Below are 11,997 nucleotides of genomic sequence, written 5' to 3'. Positions count from 1 at the left end.
GCTGAGTGGGCCCAGACTCTTGACCCTGAGAACATAACCCAAGGTGAAACCAGGAGTCTGGACACTCAACTGAGCCACCCACATGCCCCTCAGTTATTTTGAGGTCCCAGAATGCAATACCTCTAAATCTTTTCACATGCTGTCCTTCCATTTGGAAGACCCCCCCCCTTTCCCAGTCTAACCCCTTTACATGACTATGTCCTACTACTCCATCAGATTTCAGCTTATAAACTACTCTCTGTGAAACGATTTTCCTGACTATTCTTCCACCTCCAAATTAGGTGTGTGCTTTCAGAGCATTTTGTGCTTATCCCCTCTTTCCCATTTGTATTCTAATTATCTGGCTACCAGGCTTACAGTCTGTGAGCTCCATGAGCACAGAAACCACATCTCATGTGCTTTTACAATCCCTGAAGGGTTTTACATGCCTTATTTTGTTTAATCAGCACAAACACCCTTTATGTAGGTACCATATCATTCCTATTTTACAAATGAACTGAAGCAAAGAGTTTAGAAAACTTGTCCTGAGTTACCAAAATAGATCAAAATGAGAATTTAAAAACCAGACAACTTGGGGTGCCTGGGTGGCTCAGTGGGTTAAAGCTTCTGCCTTCAGCTCAGGTCATGATCCCAGGGTCCTGGGATCGAGCCCCGCATTGGGCTCTCTGCTCAGGAGGGAGCCTGCTTCCTCCTCTCTCTCTGCCTGCCTCTCAGCCTACTTGTAATCTCTGCCTGTCAAATAAATAAATAAAATCTTTAAAAAAATAAAATAAAAACCAGACAACTTAACACTAGAACCAGTGATTGCTAAATCCTTCACCTTTAATTTAAATCCCTTCTCCACACAATTTGGCAGTAACCTCCCTAAAACACAGATCTGACCAGGTGTTTTCTCAGCCATCCCCTCAGTGGTCCCGAGGCCTGCTTGCCTGCCTGCCATATCCTCTGTCATCTGGCTCCTGTCTACCTTCTTGGCTGTGGACCAGCCCCTCCCTAGGACTCAATCCTGTTGCTGAAGCACCACCCATTCCACACTGTCTCATTCTTCTCTGACTGTTGGTCTATCAAAATGCCCCTTATCGGGGCGCCTGGGTGGCTCAGTGGATTAAGCCTCTGCCTTCAGCTCAGGTCATGATCTCAGGGTCCTGGGATGGAGCCCCACATCAGGCTCTCTGCTCAGCGGGGAGCCTGCTTCCTCCTCTCTCTCTGCCTGCCTCTCTGCCTACTTGTGATCTCACTCTCTGTCAAATAAATAAAATCTTAAAAAAAAAAAAATGGCCCTTATCTCCTTATCTTTCTGGAGAAGCCCTGTTCCTCTCTCAGAACTTACTTCATGAAAGTCTTCCTGATCACTCTTTCCCTAGCCCTTTGCAGCTATTGGAGTGACTCGTGCCTCCACTCTCAGAAGCTATGGGACTTGGGCAAGTTATTGTTTTAGTTTCCTCATTTGTGTAATGGCAGCAGGATGACCGCCTACTCAGAGAACTGCTGTGAGGAATAAATGAGAGGATGTAAATTAAGCACGTAGCATGGGGCTTGACACATCCTAAGTACTCAAAACATTTAGCAATTACTTACTCATCCCTGTATCTCTATGTAGCTAGGCCTCTACAACCCAAGTGTAACACTATAGTGTGGATTCTTCAGGTGGAAAAAGAAAGCACTCACATATCACTTTTATTTTAGCAAAGTGTCTGGCATATTTTGGACTTTTATTACGTAATTGAACTGGACTATTTATTATTTTTTAAAGATTTATTTTTAGAGAGTAGGGGCAGAGGGATAGGGAGCACAGAGCCTGACCTAGGGTTAGATCTCCCGACCTGAGCCAAAACCAGGAGTCAGAGGCTTAACCACCCAGGTGCCCCTTGAACTGGACTATATTTAAGTACCACCCGTCTTTCAAGGCCCAGTTCAATTTCCATTTCCACCAGTAATATTTACCTAATGATTCTAGCCCTTTGGATTTTCCCTTCTGAGAATCTGTTTTTATTTTTTAAGATTTTATTTACTTATTTGACAGAGAGAGAAAGAGTGAGAGGGCCCAAGCATGGGGAGAAAAAGGCAGGAGAGGGAGAAGCACACTCCCTGCTAAGCAGAGAGCCCATCCCAGGACCCTGGGATCGCGACCTGAGCCGAAGTCAGACACTGAACCAACTGAACCACCCAGGTGCCCCTGCAATTTAAAAAAAAAAAAAAAAAAAAAAAAAAAATTTATTTGAGAGAGAGAGAACCCAAGCGGACTCTGCCCTGAGCGTGGAGCCTGATGCAGGGCTCAACCTCATGACCCTAACTAAGATCACCACCTGAGCGGAAACCAAGAGAATTCTTTTACCACAGCCTGACTGCATCCTGCTATGCAGTCTTGCATCATATGTTGAAGTGCTGTTTCAATGAAGCTCCAAGTTCCTCCAGGGCAAACACCATCTCTTATATTGTCTATCTGCCCAACAATAGCTGATGTTTCTAATTACAAAGTGAGTGTTCAACAGTTAGATGTGAATGAGCAGACTGGCCCAAGCATGGGATGCCTCTACCTTATCATTAGTGAGCCCCCAATCTCTAAGAAATTTCAGCTAACAACTTACCTCCTGATTCTCCTTCCCTTGGCTCTTGGCATCCTGCTTAGAATGACATGAATTTGCATTTATTTTTATGCTTCCTTCCTGGCTTAACTTCCCTTTCCTTGGTAACCTCCCTCAAGGCCCAGTAGAGGGCACTACGCACCCCAGGGCTGCTTGTGTGGGTGCTGCTTGCTCACTGCAGATCTTCTGAAAGGCAGCTCTCCCAAGTTATTTGTCTTTTACCCAAGGTTTTCCATGCCCAGGCCACATCAGCTTAAAATAAATGCTGCTGGACAATAATCATGGTGACTTCATCCCTGCCACCCTGTGTACCAGATGGCTGAGAGGCTTGTCAGCAGAATCATCTCTCAGCCATGTTGGAGGAATGAAGAACTCTTGACTCCATTCTTTGGAATATGGGCAGGAATTGCGCTTTGAAGCAGTGCAGAGCAGTCCTAGTTGCGTGGCGGTACAGTGTGAGAGTGAGGGAGAAGGGATGGCAAGGTTTTATACTGTAACAGAGACTGCCACAATCCTTTCTTGGCACCCCAGGATTCCTAAGACTACAGCTTAAAACCAAGGACCAGGGAAGCCACGAATAATGGAAAAGTCATATAAAAGCCTAGATATAAGGCGCCTGGATGGCTCACTTGGTTGAGCATCTCAGCTCAGGTCTTGATCTCAGAGTCCTGAGTTCAAGCCCAGCATTGGGATCCATGCCCAGCATGGAGCCTATTTAAAAAAAAAAAAAAAAAAAAAGCCTAGATACTATCTCAAGCTCTTCAGTGAACTAACTTTGCCACCTTATAAGTAATTTATCTTTATACTTCCACTTCTTTATCTGTATTAAAAATGAAACTGCACTGAATGATCCCACATTCAGCCTCACTGTTCTCACTCCCCAGCTATATCCATCTGGCAAACATACACTAGAGAAGGCATGCTCAAAAAGAAGTCATGGGACTGGTTTAAGGGTAATAGGGATGAGAAGACTCACTAACCCCACCACAGTAAACATTCTACAGTGTGTGTGTGTGTGTGTGTGTGTGTGTGTGTAGCTCCTAGCTTTGAGTTTATAACTTCTGTAGTATGTGAACTTCCGCATAACTTTTTCTTCCACAAAGACAATAAACCCCACAAAGGCAGGGAATGTTTTTAAAGCATCTCCATACCACTAGCTTACTCAGAAAGGCCAATGGTTGGGAGGAATCACAATCCCCTGGGTAAATTAGGAGAGAACAAGTCAGTAACATCCTGAGTAGCTGAACATATTTGGAAACCTTCTGATTAAGGAGAAAGAATGAGTTAGATGCTGAGAACAACATTCCTAGTCCGGTTTGGAAGTATCCTTCCCCCTCAGTGAGCTCGAGAGTTGTCTGGAATATCTAGGCCGACTGGACCTTGTTTTATCTTCCTTGGTGCATACTCATTTGAGAAGCCAATCACATTTGGGAAAATATAATATACTCTCCTACTCAAAGCTGGATAAAAATGGGCAAGTAGACTACCACATGTGAATGTTGCGTGTGTCAGGGAGACAGAGGTGAGTTTTTTGGTATCTTTCTTTTCTACAATACATTCATAAGCAGTTTTAAAATTCTTAAGTAGCAGGATTCTGGCCATGCTTCGGAAGTGGTGAGGAAAGGAGTCACTCTGCCCCCTGCTGGCCACAACCAGAAAGGCTTGAGTTCCTTTTGGCTTGTTACAAGAGGTCACATTTCTCCTTCACAGACAGAACTTATGAAAGAATGGAAGACTGAAAAGGGAAGAGGGAGAGTGGGCTTTTCTTTTTTGCTTAGCCTGAACTAAGCTGTAGGTGTTATAAACTATTTAGGTCAAATTCTTCATTTTGTGAGCCAAAACCTGAGGCTGACACGTCTTCTACATTAGCTACAGAAACAAAAGGACAGATAGGAGTCAGGAGAAGTCCAGATCTATATGCTAACATCCCTAATTCCCTCTCCCGGAGTGATGGAAGCAGGGAGCCCAATTCATATCCCATATTAAGGGCCCCTATTCCTTAGAACTCAAGGCCCCACCCCAGCTTCTCCCCTGAATGGTGTCTTTAGTTTCATTTTCTTCCCTTTCCCCAAACCCCAATAAAACACACCAAGTGCTTCAGAATATTTCTGGGTTGTGTTTTTCTGTGGGTCGTCGTCTTTTTTTTTCTTTTTTCTTTTTTTTTTTTTTTTATTTCAAATACTGAAAAAATCTCCTGGGCTCTGTGGGTCTTCCCACGCTCATGGCCCCCTTTCCCCACACTCACTGCCCTTCTCCCCACAGCAAATCTATTTCAAGGACAGCACTTTTTTTCAGTGAACAATTAACATTAACTGTGTTCTCAGCTTGCTCTGCAGAACCAGAGGAGCGGTTTCCATCTGTCATATATAGATGGACAGTTTTTTTTTTTTTAAACCTGACACCAGATCCCCAGCCACATCCAAGCAAACAAGGCATTTTTCTACAGAGCTGAATTAGAACTCCTCATCTGGAGTCTATGCCATTCCTCCCCCTCACACCCATCCCACACCAGCCACATGGTTAGGAAGGATAGTCAGGAATGTTTTTATCAACTCCAAGCCCTATTTCATATCCCCCACAAATTTCCCACCCCACCCTCTTAAACACCACACCCATAACCCCCCACCCCCTCCCATCCCCTCCAGGATTTCACCGAGATTTCTCCCAACAATTATTTGGAAAAAGGTAAAACAAAAAAGGTTCAGGGTCTTGGTGCTCAGCCCAAGGGGCTCCATGCGCTGGGACACCGACGGGCAGGGGCTTCTGCCTCTCCAGCCCGCACCCGAGCCACCTCCTGACCCCTGGCTGCAAAAGCAGGGAGGGGCAGGAGCCAGCACAGGACCCAGGAGGGCAGCGTCTCAGGATCTGGCGGAGCCCCGAGCAACATCATTCAACTTGGCCACTGCGGACGAACACAGAAGAAGAAAAAGAAAACACTGTCAAGTAATAGGGGAAAAAACCCGATGTTCCATCCCCGTCCCGACCCCAGGACTCTTCCATACTTAGCAGTCATTAGGCTACCTGGCACAAGCCTGAATCCAATCCACTGAGAGTTGAAGAGAAGAGAGAGACAGAGGAGAAGGGAGAGGGAGAAAGAGGGCGGAAGAGAGGGAGAGAGACAGAGAGGAGGGAGGGAGAAAAGGGGAGGGGAGAGAGAATTTCAGGTTTTTTCTATCCACAAAACAAAGTGTTCTCCATCTTTCTGGAAATACCCATGAAAGCAATACAGAAAATTCTTTAGACAAGATCAAAATAACTCAAGGTGTGCAGGAGATTAAGCTGTCTGGCTTAGGGCAGGCTTGGTTTCACAGGCATGGCACAGCCAGCTGCAGCAGCATAGGCTAATGGGGACACACACACAGTGATGAGGAGGGGACAGCATGGAAGCTGGGGCCTGGCAATACACATGTTGTTCTGAGTGGATTTAATAATCTAGGTTTAATCGAGGTGATTTGGATTTGGGAATGACCCTTCTTTGCCACGAAGTGATGTATTTCATACTGTGCAAACAGGTGGCAAATACACAATGTGGCTCGTTTCTTTGTTTTCTTAGCCTTGAAGACGACCAGGTACAGAGAGCAAGCAAGACCAACAGTTTCTGATTTCCCTATTTCCTCTGTTCCTTCCTAAAAAAACAGATTCGTGACCTCAGCCTTGAGGATTCAAATGACCAATAGAGAAGGCAGCTCGGACAGAAAAGAAAAAAGTACAAAATTCGAGAGGATCGGAGATGAAGAAAACGTACAAAATTATATATATATTTATATATATAATAACATGACATATCTATATGTACAACATGGCTGCGACAGTTGAGGAAACTATACAAGGATGTTCGGCAATTTCCCCGTCCCACACAGACTTTAGACTAAGGAAGACAGCATGAGGAATGGAGCAAGAAACACAAAAATTATATACAATTACAAGTGACAGTCAAAGGAGTCTGGGGGCCAGGGAATCCAGGGATCCTGCTCTCTCCATTCCTTCCTCACCAACTCCCTCCTATCCAATCTGAGCGACAGCCTGAAAAGTGAATGGCCAGTCAGGAAAGAAGTATACACACCTGCCATCACCCCACATGTGCATCATCAGGCCAAATATTTGGCATATCAGAATTTATGAGGTAAGAGGGCAAGAGAGGATTACAGAATCGTGCTCTCTTGAACAGTTGGTTCTTTCCCTGGCCGTGTCTGTGCTAACTAGCAGTAGGATTCAGGTCAAGTTAAGTAGGCTGAAGGTGCTGGCCACCAGCACCACTCTCCCCCACCTGCTCATGAGTCCGATTGCTGCTACTCATCCCACAGGGGCTGAGTTACCTGCATCTAGGATGGCAGAGCTTTCTCTCCCTTATCACCTTCCCCCACCAGCTTCCTCCCAGGTAAATCATCTTCCTAAGAACCTGCTGCTCTAGCCTTGCCACAGTTCCAAGGCCTGGAGGCTGGCTTCAGCTTGTCCCTTTTCTTCTGTTCTCCCTAAGAACACACCTGGCATCTGACTACATCTGAAACGTGGGAATCCACCAAATATGTGTGACTGAGCATGTGTCCTCAGGCCCACAGCTGGGCTGCCACAGCAGGTTTTTGTAGCAAAGGTTCAGACTGGAGGCCAGGAGAGTGGGTGGGGCCAGAGACAAGAAGCTTCCATAGAAGCTAGCTTCTTAGAACTTTTTCTTTGACCCTTAAGACCACGATACTTCTGAGGCCTCCTTGACTGAACCTGTACCTCCCAAATCTCAATGTCCTCTCTCCTCATGCCGTCCTCAAATGGTTCCCCTCTGTGGGCTCAGCCACAGGTCTTCCTCATTTAGTTTTACAAAAATAGCAAAGACTTTTTTTTCAGCTGGCAGTTAAATGAATTTTAAATTTGAATCAATCCTATCTATATTCACTTCTGTTACAGATGAGGAAATAGAAATCCATAGAGGTTAAATGACTTGACCAAGTTTACACACCAGTTCTGCTCAGAGGGCAACTAGAACCCACATATCTTAACTCCAAACCCAGTGCTCTTTCCACTACCCCATACTTGCAAAAGCAACATGCTGGAAGAGAGAGAGAAGGTACCCACTTCATGTAAATGATGTGCTCCAATCTTTACATTATGTAAGAGCCAGGGCCAACTGTCAGAGACTCTCTGAGTAAGGGAGGTTAAGTGGGCACTGCAGTTTTAGGCAAGCAAACCACTTTTTCTTTTTGAGGATTCTCTAAACCTGCCATAATGGAAACACGAAGCCATAGCAGCCTAAGGGAAAAGAACACTTAGAAGCACAGAAAACAGATCTCATTCACTCTACCTTTCCCAGCTATGTCAGGTTAGCCTCTGGATGTAAACCTACCAAATTATTCCCAAGACTTAGCCCAGCCAGTTTTGGGATAGTCTCTTCAAAAAGGCAAAATCGCATCTCCACAGTTTCTCATACAAAAGAAAAAAGAGCATTTGCAGCAAGATCTAATCCTAGTCTCTCACTCTTGGGACCCTACCTGGGCTACAATGAGGGTGTGGAAATCTCAATTTAATCAAAGAAATGAACTCAGAACCCCTTTCCAACCCACATCACCTTCTTAGCAGCCCCCAGCAGAATCACAGTCATTTCTGGCTAGCAAGCTGAGAAGAGCTAACTAGCGCTCATTCCATCCCTGCTTATTATATACAAAAGTCCAGTGGGTGAGGAAGGGGACAGAGGGGGGGGGGCCCAGGTTACCCCGCAAGCTTGCTGGTGACGAGTGAGGACTTTCTCTGGGGAAGATCCTGTGGGGTGGGGATGTGGTCACCAGTCACGAGGTTCTTGTCTGGTCCTGCACTTGGCAGCTGCTTATTCTTCATCTTGGCTTTGGCCATGTTGTAGTCTCCTGAGTCAAAGTACTTTTGCTAAGAGACAAGAGGGATATTTTAACTGAGTGAGGAACTCTGGCCTACCTCAAAAGCAAGGAGACTCACATCCATTATAAACCCTCATCATCTTAGATCTTTCCAGTCTTCCTTGATTAACCTCATGCACACAGAGTTTAGCATTAAGTACCTGTACTATGTCTTCTCCCCTTTGTGTTCTGACCTTTTCAGGTATGTAAGTAGTTTCCTTGCTACAATATAGATTTTAGGAGTTAAGAGATAGCCCCCACATCCTTTATACACCCATCTGTACTGTACGGTTCAACCAAATTACTGACTATTCATAAAGGCTTACTGAGGACCGGTCAGTGTCCCAGTGATCTGGTGCCAAGGAAATAAATAATAAGATATAAAGAAGCATCAATCTGGCAACCTCAAGTCAACAATCTCAAAATTAGAAATGATTCCCTCAGACCATGAATAGAAACTGGGTTTGTTCATGAGGATAATGTTCTTTTCCTCTGACTCCCACTGCTCCCACACATGTTCCATGGCTGTGACGGCCTGCCCACGCCTGCCTTGCCTATGGCAAGGTAAACTGCAAATCAGCATCACATCATCATCTGTGACTAAGACTCAATAACTAGGGTTCTCCACAGGGAATCTGTTTTACTGTCCATTTCATCCATACCTAGGAACACACTCCAGTCTAATGACTTATAATCCCTCAGTTAGTTTTAGGTACTTCTGGGGACAGAGAAACCTGATCAGGAGCTACACGGCTATGAAGGCGCACCCTCCCTTGGTGAGGAGGGCTACCCTGGATGAAAAAATATCTCTTGAGGGAGTACAGTTACTGACTGGTACTAATTTCAAGGGTCTGAAGAAATCTATTCATTTCAAGTTGAAGAAGTCTAGAGGACAGATGGTTTGATCTTTTTTTGAAATCATGCACCCCAAAATGTAGCTCTCACCTTAAAAAGTATAGTCCTAAAACTCCCATCATCTAAACACACATATGCCTGGGAAAGTCAGCATTTCAGTTTCTAATGTCCTTCTTTCCCTCAATCCCCTAATGCCCCATACCCAAATGTTTCAACATTAAGCCTTAATATCCTGTATGGTACCATTATCAGGGACTTATAATCATTTGCCTTGCTCTTTACAAGTTTCTAATTGCTCTCTACTACTGCCCAACAACAAAACCTCCAGATAAGCATTTAGGAGAAGCTCTACAGTTCTCATCCCAAAAGCCCCCTTTGGCTCCAAAGTAAGAGAATAAGAGATTGTGTCCCATACCCCTTTCTGGAGTCTCTTCATGAGGAAGTCTGAGCCTCCAGGCTTTTGTCCTAGGCTTGGATATTTGGCCTTTAGCTTTGCCTCCTCGGCTCTCTCAGGGAGAATACCTTCTTTCTCCTGTGTGTCCTGGAGGAAACAAATGGGCCAATTATACCGAGAAGCAACTGCTTCTATTATCTAATAACTTTTATACTATTAATTTTTCCTAGTGATCCACCTCTTGTAAACATTGTTTCTATTCTGCTCCCAAATAAAGCTAGAACTTTGTTCAATCGATGAAGTTCAAGATGACTGTATTGTGAAGAAACCCAGCGCCCCCCCCAAACCAGCTGCTTCTCACACTACACCTAAGGAACCACTCCGACCTGGGAATATTGGATTAAAGATAACAGCTAAAACAAAATACTTTGATCAAGAGCACACTATAGCTCATTCAGCATAGAAGCTAGGGAAGACAAAGAGAGAAAAAAGCTAACCAGGGCTTCTGGTAACCCAAGATGAATAGGAAAGTTCCCTGGCTGTCCCTAACATGCAGTACAGGTCAAAGATAAAATTAAATGGGATAATTCTACTGAGATGTTCTCTTTTCCAGAGTCTAAGGTAATCATCTGATGAGTCTCTCTATGGAGGAGACTAGCGCTATGTGGCCTCCAAAAATCTCCATCTTAGTAATGGAACAACATTGCTTCAGCATTTCCATAAACAGGAAGGTGACAGGTAAACAGAGATGAAAATGACACTATTTTTAAGCTCAGGAAAATTAAGATATAGGAGGTTCACTAGTATTTACTCACAGTTGTTGCCAAAAAGTCAACACCTTCCCAAGTGGGCCAAGTGATGGAAGTTTGAGGAACATGTCAAGAGCATACAATTGGTTTGCAGGAGGGTCACACTGTTGTTATTACTCTTTTGCTTTTTGTGAGCCCCGATGCTCTTTTCTTTCGTGGCTTTTTTAAAAAAAGGACCTAAAGCCAAATTTGTGGCTCTTTTAATGCAATTATATTCCCTTCCCTTGACAATCCGGCAGTTATAACCAGCTGCCTTTCACGAACCTCTGAGCCCCGTACTAAATGTTGTAAGTCAGATACAAGCCCCAATAAGAGATTTACTTGGGGTATTTTCATCAGAGAATTGTGGGTGAACTAAGTTCCACCACCCTGGAAGTCGGGGTGGTGGTGGAAAGAGGGTGGCGTTTTTCTTGTCACGACTCTTTTGCTGTCTTTTCTAGGTTTAACCTCCATTATTCTTTATGGAACTCGAGTCCTCTTCAAGCCTATTCGTTCCTGACTTGAGGGTGGGGAACCGACCATCCCTAACCGTCAAAATAGGTCTCTCGAGAAAGTTGCCGCATTAAACTAGCCATAGTAATTACTACTTCTCTCTTTTCGGTGCCGATCTTTTAAACGTCTTTACCTCCACCTCTAGCTTTCTGAAGCGAGGCCCTGGCCTGGGTTGTTGGGTCATTTACCCCCATCGACCAATAACACACATCGCTTCCCAGTACCACCGGCCCCCTTTCATTCACCCAGTGTTTCCAAACACCCGCCCCGTGCCCAAGCTTGGCCAATGACAGCACAGCTTCAATAAGTAGAGCGGTAGGCCTATTAGCTAATCAGGAAGAGCAAGGCACTGACTGATAATGGGCCCAACCAATCAGCGCCAGAGCTGCAAGCTGTGTTGAAGCTCACCCGGGGTGATGCAAGTAGTGGCCAACCCCTGTAGAGCTTGAGACCATGGCGACCAATCCGCACTGGTGGGAGACCGTCTCCCGCCCCTCACAGTCGCCCCCGACTCGCCCGCCCGCACCCCCTCCATTTCACCTGCTTCTCCTCGCCGGTCTCCTCCGCAGGGTTCTCCTCTTCTTGTTTCTGGGACATGGCGGGACCAGGACTGTGGAGTGTAGGGGGCCCGGGAAGTCAACCGGAGAAGGGAAGGGGGAGGGGAAACGGGGACAACCTGCGCTGCTGCTTCAGCTCCTGTCACTAGGGTTGCTCAGTCAAAATGGCGGCCCCTGCCTGTGACGTTGTGTCCGCCCCTTCCAATGGGAGCCAATGAGAGTGGGGTAGCTGGGACAATGACGTAACGATCTACCAATAGTTACTGGCTAAAGGTGGATTCTTTGGAGGCGACAGGCAAGCTGGAACACCAATCTGGAATGAGAGTGAGCCCCAAGGACCAATTGGAAGCCCGTGGGGGATCCTAGGGGCGGTGCTGCTAGCCTTGTCATTTTTGCTCCTTTGGTGGGACCAGATTTCCATCGGCTCTAGCACTCGGTTTCCGGAAG

General features: G+C 45.6%; 1 protein-coding gene across 1 annotated transcript; it reads right to left on the bottom strand.

Annotated features, from left to right (window-relative positions):
- Positions 1-4,690: 4,690 nt before the first annotated feature.
- On the bottom strand, positions 4,691-11,745 carry ENSA (endosulfine alpha). The gene is made up of 4 exons (XM_059137517.1): positions 11,534-11,745; positions 9,714-9,839; positions 8,287-8,453; positions 4,691-5,487 (listed from the first exon to the last, which is right to left on the bottom strand). The coding sequence occupies exons 1-4, from the start codon at positions 11,588-11,590 to the stop codon at positions 5,472-5,474; spliced, it is 366 nt and encodes a 121-aa protein (XP_058993500.1). The 5' UTR covers positions 11,591-11,745; the 3' UTR covers positions 4,691-5,471.
- Between the last annotated feature and the right edge of the window lie 252 nt (positions 11,746-11,997).

This window comes from Mustela lutreola, chromosome 10 (assembly GCF_030435805.1).
Source record: "Mustela lutreola isolate mMusLut2 chromosome 10, mMusLut2.pri, whole genome shotgun sequence".
Classification (NCBI taxonomy): domain Eukaryota; kingdom Metazoa; phylum Chordata; class Mammalia; order Carnivora; family Mustelidae; genus Mustela; species Mustela lutreola.
The sequence above is the reverse complement of the archived record's forward strand: the minus strand, read 5'-3'. Positions and strand labels throughout refer to the sequence as shown.